The 27437-nt window shown below is 37.7% G+C and overlaps 1 protein-coding gene across 1 annotated transcript in view; it reads left to right on the top strand.

Moving 5' to 3' along the window:
- IL10RB (interleukin 10 receptor subunit beta) overlaps positions 1–15777 on the top strand; it is a 64816-nt gene extending 49039 nt beyond the window's left edge. The window contains exons 5-7 of the mRNA XM_007493270.3: positions 4821–4968; positions 10192–10349; positions 13745–15777. Coding sequence (XP_007493332.2) covers positions 4821–4968; positions 10192–10349; positions 13745–13930 — 492 coding nt within the window. The 3' untranslated portion in view covers positions 13931–15777. The remainder of the gene's footprint in view (positions 1–4820; positions 4969–10191; positions 10350–13744) is intronic.
- Positions 15778–27437: the final 11660 nt, after the last annotated feature.

The raw sequence follows: 27437 nt of genomic DNA, 5'->3' as shown, positions 1-27437 counted from the left end.
GAAGACCAATAGATTCTACTCCATCCCCTTACCTTTACTCTGTGTGTGTCTTCAAATGTGTTTCTTGTAAACAACATATATTAAGATTCTGGTTTTTAATCCATTGCTATCCACTTCTGTTTTATGATTGTGTTCATCCCATTTACATTCACAGTTATAATTACCATCTGTGCATTCCACTCTATCTTGCTTTCCCCTTTTGATCCTGCACTTTCTCCTTTCACTGTCCCTCCATACATTTTTGCTTTTAATCACTCCTCCCATTCCCCCTCCATTATATTACTCCCCTTCCCACCATCACTCTTTATTCACATCCTACTTCTATATAAGGTCTTTTAATCATCCTCCCAACTTCTTTCTCCCTTATATTATTCCCCTCCCCACCACCACCTTTCTTATTCCCCTTCTACTTCTCTATAGCATAAGGTAGGCTTCTTTACCCCAGTGAGTCTCTGATATTCCTTTTCTGAGCCAATTCTGATGAGAGTAAGGTATAAGTATTATATGTCACCACCCTCCTCCTCTCTACTGTAATTTCCCCTCTGTGCCTCTTTATGTAATGTGATTTACCCCATTTTCCCTCTCTCTTTCCATTTCTCTCAGTGCAATCCTCTTATTCACCCCTTGATTTTGTTTTTGCATATCATCCTAAATAGTCTTACTATCATACCCTCTGTCCATGTATACTTCTTCTAAATACTATAATAATAATAAAAATTTCAAGAGTTACAAATACTATCCTTCCATGTAGGAATAGAAACAATTTGACCTTATTGAGTTCCTTAAATTTTTTTTCTTTCTTACTTAACTTTTTATTCTTCCCTTGAATTTTGCATTTAGAAATCAAATTTTCTGTTCAGGTCTGGTTTTTTGTTTTGTGGTTTGTTTTTGGTTTGTTTGTTTTTTGTTTTGCTTTTTCTGTTTAGGTCACTTCTTCAGGAATTCTTGGAAATTTTCTATTTTATTAGACCCTGTCCTTCTCCATATTAATTATATTATAAAAGGAAACACAAGAAAAATAAAGTTTTTAAAAATAATCTTTAATCTACATTCAGACTCCAGTTATTTCTATGGAGATGAATAGCATTTTTAGATCATAAATCTTTTGAAATTGTCTTGGGTCAGTGTATTGCTCCAAAAAGCTAGATAATTTACATTTAATCATTGTACAATATTGCTATTTCTATGTATAATGTTTTTCTTGTTCTGCTCACTTCACTTTGTATCAGTTCCCATATCTCTTTCCAGGTTTTTCCAAGGGTATCCTGTTTATCATTTCTTATAACACAATAGTATGCCATTACAATCATACAGCATAATTTGTTCAAGCATTCCTTAATTGCTGGATATCCCATCAATTTTTATTTCTTTGTCACCACTAAAAGAGCTACTATAAGAATTTTTGTACAGATAGGTCCTTTTTCCTTTTCCTTTTTTATCTCTTTGGGATGTAGACCTAATAATGGGTAGTGCTGGATCAAAGATTATGGACTTTTTTGTAGCCTTTTGGGTATTCTCTAGAATTGTTGAATCAGTTCACAATTCCCATGACATGGAATTAGTGTATCTATTTTCCCACATCCCCTCTAGCATTTGTCATTTTCCTTTAATGCTATAGTAACCAATCCGATATGTGTAAAATAGTACCCCAGAATTTTCCATTTGCATTTCTATAGTCAATAATTATTTAGAACATTTTTTCATGTAATTCTAGATAACTTTGACTACTTTGTCTGAAAACTGCCTGTTCATATCCTTTGACCAATTATCAGTTTGGGAAGGACTTGAGATCAAGTGCTTTGTATGTCTGTGAGGAAGGAGAGAATTTGTAGTTAAGAAAGACATATACGTATAATAAAATAAATAATAAATGCTCCAAATTAAAATATGTCTGCATAAATAAAGTCAATGCAAATAAAAGAAAACGGTAGACTTGTTTCCATCAATAAAAATTTAATATTAGACATATGTATTTATGTAGATATGTAGATGTAGGTATGTGTTTGTATGTGTGAAGGAAGATTTGAGTCATGAATCTGAAAATGGAAAGGGTTTGCACTAGTATATTCTATTACAGCTCAGTCCACGTTTAATGACTTACAGGACTTGAGGGAACAGATTTTACGGGTTAAAGATACCAAAGATGCTCCAATGATTTTGGTTGGCAATAAATGTGACCTGGAAGATGAATGAGTAATTGGCAAAGAACAGGGTCAGAATTTAGCAAGACAGTGGTGTAACTGTGCCTTTTTAGAGTCTTCTGCAAAGTCAAAGATCAATGTTAATGAGATATTTTATGACCTGGTCAGACAAATAAATAGAAAAACACCAGTGGAAAAGAAGAAACCTAAAAAGAAATCATGCCTGCTGCTTTAGACCCCACCATGCAGCAGCTCTGAGCCAGATTACAGGAATGAAGAACTGTTGCCTAATTGGAAAGTGCCAGCATTCCAGACTTCAAAAAGTACATTAATTAATTAACAACATACCTGAAGAGGCTTCTCCTGTTTTATATATTATGTGAAGAATCTAGATCTTATAATGGTTTGCACAAGTTCCCTGGAGAAAAAATTGCTCTGTGTATATCTCTTGGAAAAATAAGACAATAGTATTTCTCCTTTGCAATAGCAGTTATAACAGATGTGAAAATAAATATACTTGACTCTAATGTGATTATACAAAAGAGCATGGATGCATTTCAAATGTTAGGTATTGCTCCTCTAATTAAACTATTTCATATTGACCTTTTTATCATAATTCCTCCCCATCAAGCACTAAAAAGTTGAACCATTATACTTTATATCTATAATGATATAGATATAGAATATGAAATTTTCCCCACAAACTCACTGCAGCAAATAACTTTTTGAGTTGACTTCATTTTATATTTAAAAGTTATGTTATATCATTCTGCCATTATATTCTAATTAAAACTGTGCATAAAAAATTTAATATCAGATATATGTATTTATGTAGATATGTGTATGTATGTATGTGTTTGTATATGTGAAGAAAGAGTTGAGTCATGAATCTGAAAATGGAAAGGTCATTTAGTCCAACTCATTACAGATTAGGAAGTTGAGGTCCTAAGAAATTGACTTGTCCACACAGTTGTATAGGCAGTCAGTGAGAGAACAAGCATTTGAACTCAATTCCTGTGACTCCAAGTTCAGCACCAGTAGGCCAACTGTGAACTTTAGATTACTCCCCCCCTACTTAGTCTAACAAAATCAGGAATGTCTACACCCATACTTAAGGATTAAGTATCTAGGAGGATGGCCTATGATAGACATGTGCTAGCAAATGACAAATCAGAAACAGCTGACAAACTCCTGGGCTGTCCTAAGTCAAGCTTAAGCTACCATTGGTACAGGTGAGATGCAGAAAAATGATATAAAACCATCTATATATTTCTCATCACTTCCTCTCTTGGGCCTCTTTTGGAGCAGAGAGGTGGCTGGTGCAATGTGCTAAGCCTTTTGGCATCTTGGTGTGGCAACAGCTATTGTCTGGTTTAGTGGTGAGTTTCCCTTGATACCATACTGGAGGACGCCTAGTAACCTAGTTCAGGTGTGGCATCTTCTCTGAGCTCTCTTGGAGTTTAGGCTGATTTTTCCTCCTTTACCTTTCAAACACTATCCACTTAGAAGCCTCTAATCTTCAGAAACCTTGTGGCAGAGGACTTTGAACTTCCCCTGGCACAGGCCAGGCAGGTGAAATCCTATACCCTTTCCCTCTCTCTTCTCCTTGCTCTCTTCCCTCTATATTGATTAAGCCACCATAGATTTCCAAACTTGGGTATTTTATTTGGGATATCCCCTGGTGACCAAAAATCAAACTTAGATTAGGTCACAACCCTAAATTATCCTTACACAGCAATCTTTTAGTTATATTACATTGCCTCTCACTTAATAGGAATATATAATACCAATCCTCGCTAGATAAGAAATTAAGAGCATATGAACTGGGAATAGCTAGGTGGTTCAATGAATCGAGAGCCACACCAGGAGACATGAGGTCCTGGGTTCAAATCTTGTCTCTGATACTTCTTAGTTGTATGGCTCTAGACAAGTCACTTAGCCCCCATTACCTAGCTCTTACTTTTCTTCTGCCTTGGAACCAATATATAGTATTAATTTCAAGACAGAAAGTAGGAGGTAGCTGGGTAGCTGGGTAGCTGGGTAGCTCAGTAGACTGAAAGCCAGGCCCAGAGATGGGAGGTCCTGGGTTCAAATATCACCTCATTCACTTCCTAGTTGTGTGTTCCTGGGCAAGTCACTTAACCCCCATTGCCTAGCCCTTATCATTCTTCTACCTTAAAACCAATAAATAGTATGATTCTAAGGTGGAAGGTGAGGGTTATTTAAAAAAAAAAAGACAAAGTAAGGGTTGTTTTTAAGTATATGAACCAATTGTTCAAAAGAATGAAAAAATATAAAAAAACTCTGAAAATATGATCATGCCATGAAATCATACCTATCTTTTCTCTGAATCTATTAATTTTTTTTAACTCTTACTTTCTGCCTTAGTAGCAACTCTAAAGACAAAAGGGCCTTGCTCGGCAAATGGGGTTAAGTGACTTGTCCAGGGACACATTTTTTTAATCTACTCTCTCAAAATCAAGGATGCTTTTCAGACTAAATTCAACTTTCCTATCTTCTTTATTAATTCTAAGATTATAGTAATTAGAAGTTAAACAAAGTCTTCCTAGAGAGAAGTGGGATACAGTTATTTTAATACTTCCCCACTCAAATCTTGAGTGTTATAACTGGTTATTGCACATTTAAGTTGTTCTTCCTTCTATTCCTCTTTAATTTCAGTTTGAAAAAAATGCTCCCTATGACTCTGAAGTCCTTACTGATCTGGATCCATGGACGGTTTATTGTATTCAAGCTCAAGGGTTTATAACTAGTAAGAACAAAAGTGGAGAATGGAGTCAGCCAATCTGTGTCCAAACTACTGACAATGGTAAGTATTATTTGAATTTTCTCATCAATTCAACTAGCTAATGCCAATTAAGCCAGCACAGATCACAGTACTGGTTTTAATACATTCAGAGTAACACGCTTCAACAGCTTCTGATAGGGAATGTGTGATCTGTAGATCAGCTAGGGATATTTATACATTACATGAAAGAAAGAAAAAAAGACGGTTGCTCATTGCAGCTGGTACCGTAAAGGAAATAAAGCATGCTTGCTCAAGAAAATGTATATCATTAGCTATAGAAGATAGATAAAAAAATATGTATTTGTCAGTAAATCAAAGGGAACTGCTAGATGATGGAAGGTGAAATCCTCCTTTTTTAGCAATTAAGTCTTTTTGTATTGGTTAGAGAGTAGAGAAGAGACTGAAAGAAAGCAACTGCAGAATATTATCTTGCGGTTCATTTAGGTGTAATATACAACAAAATGGTGAATATGGGTCAAAATGGAAACAATCGTGTTCTTCAAAAAATTCACTTTCAACATAACTCCTAAAATATTAATTCTATAATTTTGCCATCTTTGAGAGTTTCTATTGGTTTACTCAACTCTTTACAGAATCATACAGTCTCAGACATGGTCCATCCTTCTGCCTAATATAGAGCTCTACAATATCCCCAGCGTGTTGTTAGCTAGTTTCTTCTTGAATACATCCACAGAATGGACGTTCATTTCTTTTCAGGGTGGTCCATTCATTTTTGGACCTCTCTCAATTCTTAGACTGATATTTATTTACATCAGCTAAGGCCTGTGATTTCTACCCATTGGACTTCATCTGCTCACTGAAACGATATTGAGTACATTTGATCAAATAGCTATCACACCTCCTTCAAATCTTCTAATTTTGCACACTACTAGTTCCTTCAAGTCATTTTTCATATGGCCAGTTGTTTAGTAACCTGACCTTCTCTGTGGCCTGACCCAAGTTCCTTCCCACTGCAATCCATTCCCAGATCCTTTGCCTCCCCTGATCTGGGTAGCCAGCATCACTAATTGCCACAAATGTCAGTGGGGCGTAAGAAATTGTTTAGCATAATTAACACAATGTCAATATTCAAATCCCATGTGAACAATTGAACACGCAACACAATTCAAAATGTCAGTTCTGTAATTCAATATATACATCCCTAAAATCACTAAGCAATAAAAACCACAGAGCTCATAAGAAGAATGTGGGTAAAAAAGGAAATGAAAGAGGTGAAAGAAAACTGTCTGACTTTGATCTTTTTAAAACTTTATTAAAAGAAAAAACTCACCAGAGTTCCCTAGCTGAAATTAACTACCCGCCTCCCTCCACTCTGAATCGTCTCAGATTCAAAGTTCCCTACTAGGCATGGGATTGGTCCTTATATAGACCAATCCTGAACCCAGAAGTAGGGTACATGGCCCATTCCTAGCACAGGATTGGTCCAATTCATAACCAATCCCATGCCAGGAAGTAGGGAGCATGGTCCCTCCCTAGCACAGGATTGGTCCATTCAAGACTATCCCACAACAGGAAGTAGGAAGGAGGGGCTCCTGGAGCAAGCTAGGGGATGCAGTTCCCCTGGCCACAATATTTAAAAACCCATAGGAACCTAATAAAAGCAGCAGCACAGTTTTATGCACAAATAGTTAAATACATAAATACTATAATACATAGTGGTGATATCTGGGGCTTTAGACTTCTCCTTGGCTTGTGTCTCTACTTCCCAAGGGCCTGGACTGGCTAAGTAGATAGCTACAGTCAAGAAGGTGGTCTTGGTGGGCCCAAACTTGGTGGAGTAGGGGAAGAGACTGTGGCAGAAGACAGTAGGTTGTCAGTAGACTGCATAGGTCCTTATGTACAATTTGAGAGCTCATCCTTTGCCCCTCCCATAAGCATCTAGAACATCTCGAATTGGTGAATAGCCGATGGATAAATGGTCCATCAAAACTCTCAACCCCCCCCCCCCATCCCCTGCATGACAGACCCATCCTTCATCCCATGTCCCCAGTGTCTAGGAGGAGAATCCAAGTTTCACACAGAGGTATCCTCCTCTAACACTCTTCAATGGGAGATTCAAAAGTTAATAGATATACTCTGCCCAAGCTGGTTAGTATTATCAAGCAAGCAGATCCTCTAATCTCACCTTATTTATTGTACCATGGAAGGAATTGTTTGGTGGGGCATTCCTTGAAATTCTTAGGAACAAAGGAATGAGGGCAGAGGTTGAGGGTTGAATCTGAGTCTTAATATAATATAAATAATTCAGTATATTCAAAATAAACGCTGTCATCTTGAACCAGCCAGCTAACCATTTCCAGCTCATCAAAACTTGATATGAGGAAAGATTGCATTTAAGTTAGCCTTTCAAGATAGATAGAATTTCAGGGGGCAGCTGGGTGGCTCAGTGGATTGAGAGCCAGGCCTAGAGACGGGAAGTCCTAGGTTCAAATCTGGCCTCAGACACTTCCCAGCTGGGTGACCCTGAGCAAGTCACTTGACCCCCATTGCCTAGCCCTTATCACTCTTCTGCCTTGGAGCCAATACACAGTATTGACTCCAAAATGGAAGAGTTTAAAAAAGAAAAAAGATAGAATTTCAGTGGGCAAAGATTGTCATAAAGATAGGGAGAGTAAGGGAAGCTGAGGAGAGAAAAAGAGGGCAAGGACTGATGGGAGCAGTAGGAAATTCTGGGCATAGGAAACAGCAAGAACAAAGACACTCAGGTGAGAAATGCAGGCTATATATGACTATGAATAATCAAGAAGAAAATGACTAATATTGCATAGAATGATAAGTAATGAATAAACCCATTCCTGGCCCCTTTGTTTTTTCCGACCCTCCCTTCTTTCACCTCCCTTCTTTTCAGATGGCAGAAACTCATGGCCCACTTCTCTGAAGATGTTTTTTTTTTTCCTGGATTCCTCTTTTCCCCAAAATTAAAGTAAATACATTGTAAATAATATAATGCAAAAGTATACCCCACCTATAAAATAAATGAGGTCCCATAAGTAGTCTTCTTCACATGTATAAGATAGGAGATTGGTAAGGTACCATCTCCTCTGAATATAACAGACTAATGCCCTAGCTATAGATAATTCTAGATAAAGGCAAAGGGACCTAACCCCTACTTTGACTCAGGTTTTAAAATGCAAAATTATTCACATATATTATTTCATCTATTTATTATAAATTGGTTCATATTTTTTCTCCAGGATAATTTGGAACTATGGCTTTGGTCTTATTTTCCATTGAGATTCTTATGCCCTAATCATCTTCCTGTGGCTAAAAACAAAACAAACAAACACACACACTTGTATAATTTAGAATAGATTTGCCACATGAAATTGAAGAATAAAACACACCTTTGAGTCTCCAAAGTGACTAAACCGCTGCCACTTGTACCAAGGTCTGAACTTTTGAGTGGCCTGAAAGATTTGAAATCACTCAGACTGGCAGACCACCACAGGAAAAGCCAACTTTAGATTCCCCCTTTTAGCACTCTCCACCCTCCCCTCCTCTAGGCTCATTCTGCCAACTTGCACTTGCAGACAGTTTGGGTCCTCAAAAAGCAATGACTTTTGCTCCCCTAAAAGGTCTATTGGATTTCAAGTTCTGCAGTTCATGAGCTCTCATTTGGTGTCCACCCCATTATCAATCTTCCATAAGTACTATTAGCTCTTAGGAAAGGGCCTTTAGGGGGGCAGCTGGGTAGCTCAGTGGATTGAGAGCCAGCCTAGAGATGGGAGGTCCTAGGTTCAAATCTGGCCTCAGACACTTCCCAGCTGGGTGACCCTGGACAAGTCACTTGACCCCCATGGCCTAGCCCTGACCACTCTTCTGCCTTGGAGCCAATACACAGTATTGACTCCAAAATAAATAAATAAATAAAAAGAAAGGGCCTTTACTGAGAAGATATAGCAAAAAGAATAGTTCTACAGCATCCCTCCTTTCTTCTGTAGACAGCTGCTACTACTCTCTTACCAGCTCTAGATGCCAATGAAAATTCTAATAATCAGGAATATATGAAGAGAAAGCAGAGTAGAAGGTGGCCAGCTTCCTTCCTCCATCTGACAACTCACAGGAATTTTTCTTATCTGAAAACCACCAGGGAAGAAACTGAGAGCTCAGTCTTTCCTAAGTCATTGGTCCACCCAGCTAAAGCCAATTAAAAGACGTTGCAGCAGCAGCAGCAGCCACTCTGCTTGATTTCTACTCCAGAGCAATATCATCTCTTGACCTACCCATTCATGATATGCTGATCCTCTCCTTATTGGAGGGCTAGAGTATTGACACACTAAATTCTTCCCAAAGCAAGTTAGAACTGGCACCCACCTTTCCGTTATCTATCTGCACTTCTGCTTTCCTTTGACTTCATCTACAACATGCCCCTACTTCTGATATCCTGTGCCCCACCCCTCCTCCTTCTGGGCTTTAACTTCTTTTTTTATGTATAGTCTTCCCCCATTAGATTGCAGATTCCTTGAGGGAAGGGATTGTCTTTTTCCTAAGTATAACTCCTGTGCTTTGCACAGTTCCTGATACCTAGTAAGCCTTTAATAAATGTTTATTGAACTGAGTGGAATCTTCTAGTACTAACAGAGTTGACACTTTCAATCAGAATCTGTTAATTCCAAGTGTAATTGCTTCACTGTTACATTATAAGTGGAGAGAACCATTCTTATTCTTCAGATATCAAAGATATATTGGAAATCAGTCTTTAAAAATGCTAGTGAGAGCAATGCAATGATCCAGGATAATCCAGAGGAATTTAGGGGAAAGAATTCTATCCACCTCCAGAGGAAGAACTGTGGGAGTAGAAACACAGAAGAAAAACAACTGCTTGATTACAGGAGATATGACTGGGGATATAGGCTCTAAAGGATCACCCTGATGCAATTATTAAAAATAAGGAAATGGGTCTTGATCAATGATACATTTAAAACCCAGTGTTGGCTGGAGGTGGGGAGGTGGGAGGAGGGGATGGAAAGAACATGAATCACACATAACCATGGAAAAATATTCTAAATGAATTAATTAAATAAAAAATTTCCTTTAAAAAGATGCTGGTGAGAAAAGCAGATATCTTAATCTTTTACCCTTGAGCCAGCTGTCCTGTTTCCTTACAAGTTCTTCTTAAGAGATAGGAGTCTGGCACTGGTGTCAGAAGATATTTGCTAATGACTGTGAAATTGCAAAAATTGAATTCTCAAGAGAAATGACGTCTTTCTTTCTTTCCTATAGAGTCACCTCCATACTGGATTACTATTATTGTTCTTATTGTATCCATGATAGTGGTTTTACTGACGGCGCTTGGTTGTTTTTCTCTACTGTGGTATTTCTACAGAAAAGCAAAGTGTATATTCTTTCCTGGGTATTCTTTTCCTCAGCCTCTGAAAGAGGTATGTTATTATTTATATATATACATGACATTGAAACAGTCCTTTTCCATGTCTGTGCATTTATCGTATACTCACTATTTCATAGATAAGTATATAGCCATCTAAGTTATTTACACAGAATCACATCAAGAATCTCTGTCTTTCAGTTCCAAGAGAGAGCATATGCCTTCCCTTCAAAAGGGTCTCAACTTCTCAGTCAGCAACTGAAAATAAAATAAAAATAATATGTGTGCTCTGTCGACATACACAGAATTATTAATCATTCTATTATTTTTATTATTATTATATATTGTATAATACTTTCTTATTAATCATGAAATCATAAATCATTAAATTATAAATCATCAAAATCTATATCCAACGTCAACACCAGGCAAAATTATGAAATAGGCAATTCGTCTTCCAAAAATCTTCACTTCCCTTTTTCCTCACCCTCTTTCAATGGCTCCCTCTTTGCTCCAATGTCCAGTTGCCCTAGTGGGGAGTGATGTGCTAAATTAATTCATCTTAAGGTATTCATCATTCTTAATGACCTCCCAGAAGTACTTACATTTTTTTAAAGAAGTCTAAATAAGAAAATGCTTAGCTCCAAGGAGTAACTGTATAGTGGTGGAATGAGGAAATAATGTTTTTCTGCTGCTTCTCAAATGAAACCACAAACAATTCTGCCCTCTTGTAAGACCAACTGACTGTGCAACCTTCTGTACTGTATTACCCAAGCATTGCCTGCAGTTAGCTGAAGAAGAGTGTACTTATTCCCCCTCATAAAAAGCAATGTTCATATGGCAGAGACCAAGGACACAGTCTCTGCCTTTCACGATACTTCAATTTTAAATCAGGAGACAGGCTACATTCCAGCAGAATAACCCCAAATCCGTGACAGTCATAAACTCTTGGCATATAGACAAGGAGTCAGAAAATGCTTAGAGGAATTGAAGGTTAGTGCAATCTAGCTTCAAACATAGTAGAGTAAGTGAGCTTCTCTTAAAAGAAATCCATGGGGCAGCTCTGGGGCTAGAGAGCCAGCCTTAGAGGCTGGAGATCCCGGTTTCAAGTCTGGCCTCAGACACTTCCTAACCCCAGTTGCCTAGCCCTTACCACTCTTCTGTCCATATTGATTCTAAGGTGGAAGGTAAGGTTAATAAAGGGGAAAAAAAAAGAAGAAGAAGAAATTAGTCATTTCCTGAGAGAGGAAGAAGCCAAGAAGATGTACCTGGTCTGAGATGCTAGCAGAAGCTAGAATAGTACTTGTTATTGTTCAATCCTTTCAGCCACATCTGACTTTTCATGATCACATTTGGGGTTTTCCAAGAAAAAATACTAGAATGGTTTGCCATTTGCTTTTCCAGCTCATTTTACAGATGAAGAACTGAGACAAACAAGTTAAGAACGATGTAAAGGATTCTCTTTGAAGAAAAGAATTCCATTTCATGTAAGGGAACTACAAAAGGAGAGAGATGGAAAAGGACAAAAGAGAGGGCAAGCAGCCTAGGCACATAGGACTATTAGAACACACCAATGAGGTAAATGCTGTAAAAGTGTAAAGAAAAGGGGGCAGCTGGGTATCTCAGTGGATTGAAAGCCAGGCCTAGAGATGGGAGATCCTGGGTTCAAATCTGGCCTCAGACACTTCCCAGCTGTGTGACCCTGGGCAAGTCACTTGACCCCCATTGCCTAGCCCTTAATGCTCTTCTGCCTTGGAGTCAATATTGACTCCAAGATGGAAAGTAAGGGTTAAAAAAAAAAATTTTTAAGTGTAAAGAAAAAGGAAAATGTCTGTGGAGAAAGAGATAGCATGACAAGATGTGGCACTGAAAAAGATAACTGCAATGTTGCTTAGAAGATATGAATGGTGATGGCAATATTGACAGTATTAGGAAATTTGGGAACTGCTAAGGATTTGGGCAGCTAAGTGATCATCTTCATGAATTCAAATCTGACCTCAGATAATTACCAGCTATGTGACCTCAGGAAAGTCACTTAACCCTGTTCGCCTCAGTTTCCTTATGTGTAAAATGAACTGGAGAAGGATATGGCAAACCACTCCAAGATCTCTGCCAAGAAAATCCCAAATGAGGTCCCAAAGAGTCAGGACACAAGTGAAAAACAACAAAAGGATTTTGAGGGAGAAATGATATGCTCAAACATGAAGCCTTCTAGGGGAAATTTTTATTCTTTAGTTTAATTTTTTAGTTTGATCTCCCTTTATTTTTAAATGTTTTATTGTCATACAAAACACATTTTCATATTGGTCATTGTCTAAGAGCACACTCATACATAACCAAAACTAAGGGAAATGTTTAGGGATGGAAACAATAATTGATCTCTAAGAGGCTTCATTTCTTACATACACAGCAGGGATTGTCTTTGTTTTTCCGTTGTAGTTCCAGTCCCTGGATAGACAGCTAGTAGGTGCTTATTGCTTAGAGAAAACCTAATAAAGGAATGAACCTTATAGGGAGGGGGCTCAAAGCCAACTATCTGGCGGAAAGCTTGAGGGATGAATGGACTGTAAGCTCCCCTGCTAAGTGTAGACTTCTACAACTAAGTTAACCAAGTAGAACTGCAAGATTGAACTGTGTGAGGAAGGTAGCCATCGTCCCCCTCCCCCAGATGCAAGAGGATTTGTTGTGAGTGCACAAAGGAAATCCTCCCTACTGTGATGCCACAGGTTCAGCAGGGACTCTAGCAGGTGCTGCCACAGGAGGCAAGCACTAGTTCCTCTCCCCTTCTCCCCACTCCAAGAGCCACTTTGAGGCAGTGGCTGCACCTGCAGATGCAGGCTGGGAGTCCTTACTCCTGTCCATTCTCCTTACCATACTCCTTACCATTCCAGGAAGATACCAAATTCCATCTCCTCCAAGCTGATGAGGACAGCCAGAGAGGTAGACAAGTGGTCTTCTAGAAAATTAAAGAAATAACTGAAAGGCAAAAACTTGAGAAGTTTTAAGATTGTTTTCTAGATGTTTCTATATACAAAGCATTGACTAGTAGAAGAGACCTATTCATTTCACAAATAAAGAAACTAAGGCTTAGAATAATCAGGTGATTTGTCCAAGGCTAGGAAGCCAGTCAAGGTCCTAACCAGTAGATCTGGATCTCCTGAATCAGGGTCCAGTGAGTAGCCAGCCTCTCCACCATATCTAATACCCTGAATGTTAATGAGCAGTGTCCTAATCAGGCCAAAAATATCTTGGACTTTCAAAGGAGTGGACATTTTGTGTGTGAGATTTATCTGAGATCACATTAGCAACTGATTGAACAAATTAATTATTAATTAACAGACCTCATTATTTCCAGATAAACTTTTCTGATTGTAATCTTAATAAGCCTTCATTTCAAAAAGGAATGGATATGGCGTGACTTTTCTCTTTTTTTTTCTTTTTCCTCAACAGTATTTGGAACAGCATCCCTACAGAATTTCATTTCTCTCACCAGTACCTTCCAGTGAGAGTGAATCCTTTGATAAATTAAGTATCATAAAATTATCTGAAAACACTGAGCATGATACAACGGGTCCATGTAACTATTCAAAAGAAGAATTGCAACAATCCCTACTTTCTGGAGAAAAAAACAGCTAGATGGTCACAGCAATCAGAATGTTTGTCACATCTCATCCAAAGGAAGACAAGAGAGTGAAATACAGAGTTGGGCCATCAGATCAAACTCTGACTCCAGAATTTTCTGTAGCTGAATTGGTTTTAATTTGAAATGATGTTTTGGCAGAAAATCCTGCATTATGGTCATTTCCCACCCAGTAGGTTATTAATAGAAAACAAAAAGGACAGTTTTGAGATTTCTTTTTTGCCAGCATACTTTTTAATCTATATGGTGCTCACCAAATAAGTAACTAAGTAAAAATCTGAAGGACTGAATGCAATCAAGAGTCTCTGAAACCCTAACTAAAACTATGCTATTCTACAGGGAAAAAATCCTCAATGCAATAAAATCCAAATTATGTTGTACAAAATGCTAAGTTGTTTTCCAAGCAAGTTTTTACTAGGTTTATTTTTATTTTTGATCTTCTTATAATATGAATAGTGTTTTGTTAATTTATATTTTTCTACTTAATTCAACGTGTGAGTGATAAAATGTGTGTAATTTTTATAAGAGTAAATAATTTAATTGTTACTTACATTGCCTACCTCTCTCGGGTTTGTTTTGAAAAACCAGTGAGAAACTGTTGTGTGTGATTATTATAGAATGAAAAAAGTTGAGCTACTGTTAAACACCAGTTTATAATATTTTTCAATGTATTTGATTTTGACTCAAAGAGAAAATTATGGGAAAGTTAGGAAGAAAAGTTTTAATTGCATTTCTGATTTTCTTTGTAATCTTAGGAAAATGCCCTTCTTTGACTTTGCTCACCCTGTTCCCTATTCTTTTTTTTTAATTAATTTATTTAGAACATTATTCCTTGGTTACAATAATCACATTATTTCCCTCCCTCCCTCCCCTCCACCCCCCCTTCCCGCAGCCAACACGCAATTCCACTGGGTATTCCTTGTGTCCTTGATCAGAACCTATTTCTATGTTATTGATGTTTGCACTAGGATGATCATTTAGAGTCTACATCCCCAATCATATCCCCCTCCACCCATGTATTTAAGCAGTTGTTTTTCTTCTGTGTTTCTACTCCCACAGTTTTTCCTCTGAATGTGGATAGTGGTTTTTCTAGTAGATTCCTCCACCTGTTCCCTATTCTTGAGATTACCTCCTTCCCCTAATTAAAAATCCTTGCTTATTTGAAAATGCTTCTCCTTCCAAGCTTAAATACTGCCCAATTTCATGAAGTTTTCATAGATGCCAGATCCCTATCAAATCTCTTCCTCTGAAATGTCATAACAATTTGTTAATATCCCTCATGCACCTCTTCTCTGTTTTGTGTTATATTTATTTGTGTGGAGGTCATCTTTATAGTGTCTGGCACATAGTAGGTATCCTATAAATCTTTATGGAATGTTGTGTTAAAAAAAATCTTTCAGGTCTTCCCCTCCCTCCCACCCCCCATTAAATGAAGCAAACTCAGAAAGTGACAGTTAAAAGGAGTTTATTCTGTGTAAAGGGACCCCCTTCCTCCCAGGGGTCATGAACTTTCTGCTCATCCAAACCAGCCCATTAGCTTGGCTGGATACTCCAAACAGAGACTTTTGATTGGTTCCTGAGATGTGATAGATCAGTGCAGAGGGAAAGGAAGTGATGTGCAGAAAGAAGACTATAAAAAATGAAAAGGTAGAGAAGAGGAAGTACTTCTCTGAAGGTCTTTGGCTGGTGAGCTTTCTGTGATTTGAAATTGGTGGCTAGGGTGGAAGATACTCTTGTGGGCTGGTAATATTAGGGTGGTAGGAGAAAATATTTTTCTATTTCTTTCCCTCCGTTATTTCTTTCTTAGATTATATTCACATTAAAATTAAATTGTTGAAAGTTACTATCCTTGTGATTGAAGGGTTAATTATTTTCTAAATGGCAACCACAACAATCTTTTTTAAACTAATATTACATTTAGCATGTTACATTGACATAATATTAATTTTGAATATTACAATTCAACTCACCAAGGCAGAGAAGCATTGGGAGGTCCAGCCTTCAGTCCAGGTGTATTCTGTTTTTATAAACTACAGCAAAGATCATCCATATAAAGGCAAAGGTGTTTTGACTAGATTGTGCAATTATGAGGAGGTGGAATTAGTGCTGCCCCAGAGCCTCCCTAAGTATTTTGTTGGTCCGCAAATCAAATGAGATGGTGTTAGGGAGCATGGTTCCTGCCTTTTTAAGTAGTTACCTGATTTGGATTCAAGATTAAAAACAAGATTTTGAGGGGACAGTGAGGTGGCTCAGTGGATAGAGAGCCAGGCCTGGAGATGAGAAATCCTGGGTTCAAATATGCCCTTGGACACTTGCTTCCTATTTGTGTGATCCTGGGCAAGTCACTTAACCCTAACTGCCTAGCCCTTACTACTCTTCTGCCTTCTATCCAATACTAAGTATTGATTCTAAGACAGAAGGTAAGATTTTCTTTTAAAAAGGTATTTTTTAATGTAGTCCCTAGATTGACAGGGCACTAGCTGGTTTTGATAGATAAATGAAGAAATGGTCTACATCAAGTTCCTATAACCTCCAACCAAGGGACAACTGAGTGAACAGAAAATGACTAAAAGATGTGGCTTTTCATGGCTTCATGAAGCAGCTCCCTCACTACCACAGCCTTTACTGTTCTTTATGCCTAGACTTTGGGCAGCCTGCCACACCGCCCACCATGACTTTTTCAGGAATACTGAACACATTCTGGAAGAACAGAAATCCATGTCTAAACTGCTCCATTAAGAAGAAAATTCAGCAGGTTCACTATCTCTTCCTTGAATAGCTAATAATAATAATAACTAGCATTTATATAGCACTTTGAGGTTTGCAAAGTCCTATAAAAAAATCTCATTTTGAAAAAGAATGCTATCCACATCTAGAGAAAGAACTGTTGGAATAGAAATCCAGAAGAAATCAGAGAATTTATCACTTTTTATATGGGTATATGATTTTGAGTTTTGATTTTAAAAGATTATTACAAAAATGAATAATATGGAAATGGGTTTTGAGTGATAATATATGTATAATCCAGTGGAATTACTTGTCAACTCTAGGAGGGGGAGGGCAAAGGAGGTAGACAAAAAGAATCATAAAACTATGGGGAAATTTTTTAAAATTAAATTGAATTTTAAAAAATAAAGAAAAAAAAAATATATATATCTCATTTCATCCTTACACCAATCTTGGAAGTAGTTGCTATTCTTATCTTAATTTTACAGATGAGGAAACTTTACACCGACAGGGAAGTAACTTGCTCAGAGTCATATACCTAATAATTGTCTCAGGCCAGATTTCCAAGTTGTATCTTCCTGATTCCTTGTAGCAAGTAAGTGTCATTTCACTCTGTTTGCCTCAGTTTCCTCATCTGTAAAATGAACAGGAGAAGGAAATGGCAAACCATTTCAGTTTCTTTGCCAAGAAAACCCCAAAAAGGGTCACAAAGAGTTAGACACTAGCAACTGAACATACAGCAACAAAAATTCCTGGATTCCAGTTCCAGCACTTATACATACAGTGGAACTGACCAACCTAATGATCACTAGCATAGAAGTTTTGTTTCTCCTCCATTTTTTTCTGGTGCCTACAGGTAGCCCTAGCATAGGAGAGAGGCTGGTGAGAATAACTCTTAACCTCAGTTATTAGTTTTAGCTACTGCTTTCTATCACCTCACCTTAGCTGCCCTCACTTTCTTAATGGAGTAACACTCTACAACTCAGTTTCCACATGTATAAAATGAAAAGTTCTTGGCTAGATGGTTTCTAAATCCTTTCCAGCTTTAATATTTAGTAGTTCTAGGCTTATGCTACTCCTGTTTCCCTCTAAGCCTCATCCAGCTTCATTCTATACTGCTTAAGATCCAGAAAATTAAACTGATTATCTCCAAGTGCCCCCAGGATAGATAGATACCTATCTATCTATCTAACCTATCTAACCTAGATAACCAGTATAGATTTTTGGATGTCTTCTCTTGGTCCCCATGCACCATTTTGATCCTTAATCTGCAATTATCTTTACTGATTGCCAGCAAATGTGTAGGCAACTAGCTGGATGGTACAGTAGATAGAGTGGCAACCCTTGAGTCAGGAAGATCTGTTTTTGAATCCTGCCTCAAACACTTAGGATCCTGCTTAAGTCACTTAACTCCTGTTGTTGTATTTTACTCATCTATAAAATGGAGATAATAATAGCCCCTAGCTTCCAGAGTTGTTGTGAGGATCAAAAGAAATAACACTCTATGGAACTATTGAATTAATAAATGGGACTAGAAGCTGGTATTTTGACAAAACAAACAAAATAGACAAAATATTGGTCAATCTAATAAAAAAGAGGAAAGAAGAAACTCAAATTAACAGTATTAGGGATGAAAAGGGAGAACTCACCTCCAATGAAGAGGAAATTAAGGCAATCATTAAAAACTATTTTGCCCAATTATATGGCAATAAATATGCCAATCTAGGTGATATGGATGAATATTAACAAAAATATAAATTGCCTAGGTTAACAGAAGAAGAAATAGAATTCTTAAATAATCCCATATCAGAAAAAGAAATTGAACAGGCCATCAAAGAACTCCCAAAGAAAAAATCCCCAGGGTCTGATGGATTCACAAGTGAATTCTAGCAAACATTCAAAGAACAGCTAATTCCAATACTATACAAACTATTTGACACAATAAGCAAAGAGGGAGTTCTACCAAATTCATTTTACAACACAAATATGGTACTGATCCTAAAGCCAGGCAGACCAAAAATGGAGAAAGAAAACTACAGACCACTCTGCTTAATGAACATAGATGCAAAAATCTTAAACAGGATACTAGCAAAAAGACTCCAGCAAGTCATCACTAACTAGGGTTATTCACTTTGATCAGGTGGTTCACTTTATACCAGGAATGCAAGGATGGTTCAATATCAGGAAAACCATCCACATAATTGACCATATCGACAAGCAAACCAACAAAAATCACATGATTATCTCAATAAATGCGGAAAAAGCCTTTGACAAAATACAACACCCATTCCTATTGAAAACACTGGAAAGCATAGGAATAGAAGGGACTTTCCTAAAAATAGTAAACAGTATATATCGAAAACCATCAGCCAACATCATCTGCAATAGGGATAAACTAGAAGCCTTCCCAATAAGATCAGGAGTGAAACAAGGATGCCCATAATCACTTTTATTATTTAACATTGTACTAGAAACACTAGCAGTAGCAATTAGAGAAGCAAAAGAAATTGAAGGTATTAAAATAGGCAACGAGGAGACCAAGCTATCACTCATTGTGGATGACATGATGGTCTACTTAAAGAATCCTAGAGAATCAACTAAAAAGCTAGTGGAAATAGTCAACAACTTTAGCAAAGTTGCAGGATACAAAATAAACCCACATAAGTCATCAGCATTTCTATATATCTCCAACACATCTCAGCAGCAGGAATTAGAAAGAAATTCCATTCAAAATCACCTTAAACAATATAAAATACTTAGAAATCTATCTGCCAAGACAAACACGGGACTATATGAACACAACCACAAAACACTTTCCACACAACTAAAACTAGATTTGAGCAATTGGAAAAACATTAACTGCTCATGGGTAGGATGAGCTAATATAATAAAAATGACCATCCTACTCAAATTTATCTATCTATTTAGTGGCATACCCATTGAACTTCCAAAAACCTTTTTTACTGAACTGGAAAAAACCATAACAAAGTTCATTTGGAAGAACAAAAGATCAAGGATATCCAGGGAAATAATGAAAAAAAAAATACAAAGGAAGGTGGCCTTGCAGTCCCAGATCTCAAACTATAGTATAAAGCAGTGGTCATCAAAACAATTTGTACTAGCTAAAAGACAGAAAGGAGGATCAGTGGAATAGACTTGGAGTAAGTGACCTCAGCAAGACAGTCTATGACAAACCCAAAGACCCAAGCTTTGGGGACAAAAATTCATTATTTGATAAAAACTGCTGGGAAAACTGGAAGACAGTGTGGGAGAGATTAGGTTTGGATCAACATCTCACACCCTACACCAAGATAAACTCAGAATGGGTGAATGACTTGAACGTAAAGAAGGAAACAATAAGTAAATTAGGTGAACACAGAATGGTATACATGTCAGACCTTTGGGAAGGGAAAGATTTTAAAACCAAGCATGACTTAGAAAGAGTCACAAAATGTAAAATAAATAATTTTGACTACATCAAATTAAAAAGTTTTTGTACAAACAAAACCAATGTAACCAAAATCAGAAGGGAAGCAACAAATTGGGAAACAATCTTCATAACGAAAACCTCTGACAAAGGTTTAATTACTCAAATTTACAAAGAGCTAAATCAATTGTACAAAAAAATCAAGTCATTCTCCAATCGATAAATGGGCAAGGGACATGAATAGAAAGTTTTCAGTTAAAGAAATCAAAACTATTAATAAGCTCATGAAAAAGTGTTCTAAATCTCTGATAATCAGAGAGATGCAAATCAAAACAACTCTGAAGTACCACCTCACACCTAACAGATTGACTAACATGACAGCTATGGAAAGTAATGAATGTTGGAGGGGATGTGGCAAAGTCGGGTCATTAATTCATTGCTGGTGGAGTTGTGAATTGATCCAACCATTCTGGAGGCCAGTTTGGAACTATCTCCAAAGGGCACTAAAAGACTGCCTAACTTTTCATCCAGCCATACCACTGCTGGGTTTGTACCCCAAAGAGATAATAAGGAAAAAGACTTGTACAAGAATATTCATATCTGCCCTCTTTGTGGTGTCAAAAAACTGGAAAATGATGGGATGCCCTTCAATTGGGGAATGGCTGAATAAATTGTGGTATACATTGGTGATGGAATACTATTGTGCTCAGAGGAATAATAAAGTGGAGGAATTCCATGTGACTGGAACAACCTCCAGGAAGTGATGCAGAGTGAGAGGAGCAGAAGCAGGAGAACATTGTACACTGTGGTACAATCAAATGTAATGGACTTCTCCATTAATGTCAATGCAATGTCCCTGAACAACCTGCAGGGATCTACAAGAAAAAACACTATCCACAAGCAGAGGACAAACTGTGGGAACAAAAACTCCAAAGAAAGGCAACTGCTTGACTACAGGGACCAAGGAGATATGATTGGGGATATAGACTCTAAATGAACATCCTAGCGCAAATACCAACAACATGGAAATGGGTTTGGATCAAGAACACATGTGATACCCAGTGGAATCATGCGTCAGCTATGGGAGGGGTGATGGGAAGGGAGGGAGGAAAAGAAAATGATTTTTTTATTCAATGAATAATGTCTGAAATTAACCAAATAAAAACAATGTTTAAAATCGGGGGGAAAAAGAAAAAGAAATAATATTATGTAGAGATTTGCAAACATCATAAAGTCCTTCATAAATGGTAGCTGTTAAGTTAAGGAAGAGATGCCAGGTATTTAGGCTGGTAGGAACTTAACTTTTTTTAAATTTCCACATTATTCATTTTTGTAAGAGAATAATTTTATAAAACCAAAATCCTAAATCACATACCCAAATAAACATGTGATAAATCATTTGTTTTTATCTACATTCCTACTCCAGTTCCTTCTCTGGAGGTTGATAGCATTCTTTTTTCATAAGTCCCTCAGAATTGTCCTTGATCATTGTGCTGCTGTTAGTAGCAAAGTCTATCACATTTGATTGGCCCACAATATTTTAGTTACTGTATATAATGTTCTCCTGGTTCTGCTTATTTAACTCTGTAAAGTCTGGCTCTCCAAATAGCTCATGGGTCCTCAACTAGGTTGAGAGAAATGATTCTGGGATTACAGGAGAGCCGAGCCACCAAACTGACAGATCAGACACAAAGACATCCTCTTGCTGGGCGATGACAAAGTTTATTGATTTGGGGTACATACTTTATAGGAAAAATGACTTAGGCTAAGGGATTAGGTAAGCCTTTTGCAGGGGCAATAGTTAGTAATGATTTACAAGATGGAAACAATAGATTACCTTAGTGACTCTAAGCAGTGTTTTCTAAAGGATAATAAATCACAGGTAGTTAAACATGTCAACATATCAATGTATGACCCAGTTCTATATATTCTCACAGAACTCCTGTATTAACATTATATTCTTGGCCAGATATACAGTATTTGTTTTTCTCATGCTAAGGCTATGAGAAAACTGGCAATTTCAAAATTATGATTTCCAAGAGACCTTGCAAACTGGGGTGCATTGGGAATTCCAAAGGCTTGCTGGAAAGGAAGCCCCTAATCTCATGTTGTTCCCACATCACTCTGCATCAGTTCACATAGGTCTTTCCAGTTCTTTCTGAAATCAGGTAAGAGCTTAATTTAAAGTGATGCTAGATGGCACAGTGGATAGAGTACAGGACCTGGTGCCAGGAAGATAGCACAGCAGCCCAACTGGATTTTCCTAGTAGTGTATTGACCTGTCAGCTGATACCAAGTATGGGAAGGAAGAAAAAACAAAATAGATTATGTAAGCAAGACATGAAAGTATTTCCATATTGGATGAACTCAAGAAAACCTGGGGAAAGAATTCACTATTCAGTAAGAACTATTGGGGAAAAGAATTGATTCAGACCAGCTTCTTACACAATAAATTCCAAATGGATGAACAACTTAAATTTTTAAATGTAATAGATACCCCAGAGCAGGTAAGCATGGACCCTCCTGAGGGACAAGCCTCCCCACACACAAAGGTCGCCCAGCAGGGTTCAGATAAGGACTATTTATGGTTGAATGGCTGTACTTAAGTTCAGCTCCCTCTATGTTACCCTGAAATGATAGTCCTCTTTTCTGATTGAGGGTTATTTAACGTAGGATGAATTTAATAACAAGTTTGGATTGGGGAGGTATCAGGGAAGAGGGAATCAGATTTCCCTAGATTGGGTTTGAGTCTCTCTAAGCTTTTATGCTGAGGCCAGGCCTCACAGGCTGGTGGAGGGTTTCTTTTATTCCTGTCTAAACTAATCTATGATAGTTTTCTTAAGTTAAAAGTCTTTAGCAGTAGACAGCGAGAGGAAGAAAAGGTTCTGATCTTCAGAGCTGGTTGGGTCTATTTCTTTGGGCTGACATCCCTAAAGACTGACCCTTACAGTTCAAACCGTTCCCCTTAAATCCTTTTGTTTGATGACACAATCATAGGAATCCAGGTAGAGCACACAGTTGGGAAAATCCAGGAAAAGAGTTACTTCCATCCAGAGACAGGGAGAGAGGCTCCTTCCAGTCCGAGGACTAGGAAAGAGACCTTGAGATCAACTATCACTCTCCCAGTCATCCTTCCCCCCACCAACTATCATTCTTGTCAATATCTTCTCTCTAACATTCCAACTGCTGTTTGTTCCACCTGAGTGGCAGAAAGTCCAAAACTTGCTTCAGTTTTCCTTTCCACATAAGTGAATAAAATAGATTGTATTTCATAACTGTAAATGGTGAAAGGATTCATAACTAATCATAGAAAATACTATAGAAACAATAGAAATAAAGTTAATAAGATAAGAAAAAGCACAGACCAAAAAAACTTCTCTGATAAAAATCTGACATATTCAAATTCAAAAGAAGAAACTATCATCGTCCATTTTTTAAAGTGTTCAAATTTTCTAATACTCAAAAGGGACACAAATTAAAACCACTTTGAAGTAACATTGTAGTCCTATAAAATAGACAGAGGTAGTAAAAGTTGGAAATAGTGTAGTAATTTTGAGAAGACAGTAATACCAATTCATTGGTTCAGCTGTGAATTAGTATAACCATTTTGGAAAGCAATACACAATTATTCAAGAAAAGTTACAATTTTTATCATACTCTGATTCTCCAGTCCTAAACATTTTATATTGTAAAGAGGCTATTGACAGAAAAAAAAACACAAAAAAAACCTGTACAAAATAATTGATGTGAGGATTATTTATAAAAATAAGAGAAACAAATTGTATAGACAAATGTTGTGGAAGGGCTGAACAAATTGTAATATAGGAATGAACATTATGGAATATGTATTATAGTATTGTAATATAACATGTAATAAAATGTGTTTTGCTAAGGATTTGCATCTCACCTTGACTATGATAGAGGAAAAACTCTCTTCCACCAGCATACAGATGTTGAACCTAAGAGACCTGATTCTCGTACTGGTCAGTCAGTGGCTCATATCTCAGACATGAGAAGAATTCCCTATCACTGAAACATGAGTTTCGGGTTCTTAGCCCTTGTTCTCTTTGGTGAATAAAAAATAAAGAATATGTAGTATTTATATTGTGCTTTATAGTTTTCAAAATGTTTTGCAAATATTATCTCATTTTGACCTCACAATCTCCCTGGGGGAGAAGTGCTATTTTATTATTCCCCATTTTACAGAGTTGTGATCTGCTCAGCATCACACAGTTGTAACCAGCCAAGGCTGGATATGAATTCAGGTTTTCTTTTCTCCAGATCCATGAGTTTATCCACTGTGCCACTCAGTGTAGGGAAGTCCTATATAAAAATGTTCAGCTGCTGAGTTATGGTTCTAGTGGGCCTAAGGGGAAAGGGCTTCCCTACTATTGACACATGAGGCTCAGTGTCCTGGTGTCTCTGGAGAAAACGGATGACCGAGGGTTGCCTGCCCCATATCAGCTTTAGTCAGCAATTCGCAAATGAAAGAGAGGGACTAATGCCCTAGACTGAGCCTCTGTGCCTATTTAAAGGGTTCACTTAGATTCTGACAGAAAAGGATAGTCATGTACATACACAAAAAATGAATATTTATTAACCTACTGTGTGCCAAACTCTGTTAAACTGGGGATACAAAGAGAGGCAAATTACAATCCCTGTCCCCAGATTCTCTTGCAAACCAATAGCATTGTGCTGAATGTACCTGAAGCACTAAAGAAACTACTCAGTGAGAGCCACAGTCCTCCAAATAGGTGGACCTTACAATTCACATGGGGAAGGCCAAGTGGGTAATAATACATGAGTATAATAATCTGACTCTTATACAAGCCAGTCAGGTCTGAAAATGAAATGAAATAAGGCATTCAAAATTCTAACAGTTAACAAAAGATGATTTATTTATTGAGAGCAGGAAAAAGACATTAGAGCAATGAAGGTATGATCATTCAGTATTGACTTAGTTAAGCAGATTCCTTGTTTTGCTCATGCTTTTTGTCTACTCTGAAGCCTCAAAGAGGGGTTTCGCATGTCTGGCCTGATTTGTACCCAAGTGACCTGTTGCTGCATTAATGACTTGAGTCTTGGTCTTCTGGAATAATCAAATCTCAAGGGCAATTTCAGTACCTTTTAAGGAAAAAGTGAACCTAGCCTGCCTAGAGGGAGAGAGGGTTAGGATATTGTGCCTTAATCCCCAATACTTTAAGATGCCATCATGTACAGAGTGCTGGACCGGGAGTCAAAGAAGACAACTATCTGAGTTCAAATCTGGTCTCAGGTGCTCACTAACTGGGCAAATCTTAAACCCTGTTAGGATAGCTTCCTCATTTGTAAAATGAATTGGAGAAGGAAATGGCAAACCACTTCAGTTTCCTTGCCAAAAAAAAAAACCCAACAACAAAAAGGGTCACAGAGTCAGACACAGCTGAACAGTAACATCAAGAGGACCTTTGCCCACTTAAATGACTTCAGGGTACTAGTCTATAGATGTCTGAGATAAGGGATAAAAGGGATAAAAAGAGATAAGCTTTTTTTTTTTTTTTAAGCACAATGTGTGCTGAGTGTGAGGGATACAACTATAAGCACAGAGAAAGAAAGCACAATTCTCATTACATTCCAATGGTGGACAGGGGAAGATGGGAAGATGTATGTGTCAGAAAGCCAGAAAGAAAGAAAGACAGAAATGAAAATTGGCCAGTCTGGGCCCCTCTCCAAAATGGAAGTTGAAGATGAAACTCTTGGCCAGCCTTGGAGAGGGATATTTTAAAGTGGAAGCAGACCCCAAGAGCTAGGGGAAGTTTCAGGGGAAGATAGCTGCTGTGACACAGTGTCAAAGTCTAAAAAGTCAAAGAAGCAGAGCTGGGAGGGAAAGATACAAGAAGTTTGATATAGTCAAAAATGGAGGAAGAAAATTAAGATTAAATCGTAGTAAAAATAAAATAAAACAAATCAAACAATGTAATAGGTCCACAGAGGAGTAACTGATTATGAGAGAAAAAAGATCAGAAATCCTACATTTTGCGTCCCCCTTTCCAACCTCCATCTTAAACACTTGGAAGGACTAGGTCTCAAATCTAAACAATCTGATCAGTGTATTAATTGATGACAAGTCTTTACAGTTTCACAGTGTTATGAAAGGAATTTTGGTGAGGAAAGAACAAGAGGAAACATAAAAAATTCAGATTTATTGGTTGGGAAGGGGATATAAATCACTCACTCTGACTTATGCACCACTCAGTTTGTTGCAAAGCATTCATTCTTTATCACAACAGTGAGTCTCTCAGTCTAAAGAGGTCACCATGAACAGGAGCAGAAACATCAAGATTTCGGCTAAGATGATGACTCCTCTGCCTTGTCAACAAATCTCATCAAGGATTTCAGAGAATTTCCCTGTACCACCACCCAATTAGGGTTTGGTCCATCAGTCAGTACCTATCCCTTCTTTGGCGCCCAATGGGAAGAGGATAAAAATCTTTACTCATTAGAGGCCTCTGAGGCATTACCCTCTGTGTGTTTTGAAGCCCTGAGAGATGGGAGCTATCAGAGGGAAAATAAAAGAGGAAAGAAGTGCTGGTTTTGGCGCCTTTTTTCCCCTAACCTAGGTGGAGAGCTTTGATCCCTGCCTAGCTACCAGAGATCTAACTTTCCCTGGCTTTCTTAAACTTTCTCTTCCTAACCCTAAATAAATCTACCTAACTTTCCCTGGAGTCTAGCCTGATTTAATCTGCCCCCTAGCTTACCTACAAAGATTCCTGGTCAGTTTCCTTACCCCTCAGGGGGACCCCCAGCTACCTTCCTTTCCTTTCCCTACCTTTCCCTCCTTTTTCCTCATATCACCTCTTCTTTTGTAGGAAGTAAGTGGGCACTTCCTCCTTATGGTCAAAAAAGTTTTCAAGAAGTTTCAAGAAGAACTTTCAGAGAAGTTTTCAAATTACCAATGAATGCAGTGGAGAAAGCCAAAGAATTCTAGATTATAATATTTAAAGGACTATACTGAGTCTGCCTTTGCCATAGTTATCAGTGCCCACTCTGCTCGGGCCTATATTTCTGCTTACTGTGCTGTCACTGCTCAGCTCCACTGCCCACTACCATTTACCAATGAGTGAAAACCCATTGGAAGGGTAAATGACTCAGTGTTATATCCTTGATTGTAATAAGAAACTTGGAAAGAAGAGTATGGTGGGGGTGGAGTGAGTTCTGTTTTGAAAACGTTGAGTTTCAGATACCAAACTCAGGAAGTCCAAAGGGCAGTTGGTGATGCAGGACTGGCGCTCAGAAGAACAAAAGACTGAAAAAAAGGAAGAAAATGTGACATTGCCTATCAAAAACAAGTCACCTGGAAAACTGGTCAA

Source organism: Monodelphis domestica, chromosome 4 (genome assembly GCF_027887165.1).
Source record: "Monodelphis domestica isolate mMonDom1 chromosome 4, mMonDom1.pri, whole genome shotgun sequence".
Lineage (NCBI taxonomy): Eukaryota > Metazoa > Chordata > Mammalia > Didelphimorphia > Didelphidae > Monodelphis > Monodelphis domestica.
Note: the sequence above shows the minus strand (reverse complement) of the source record. Positions and strands in the feature narration are given on the sequence as shown.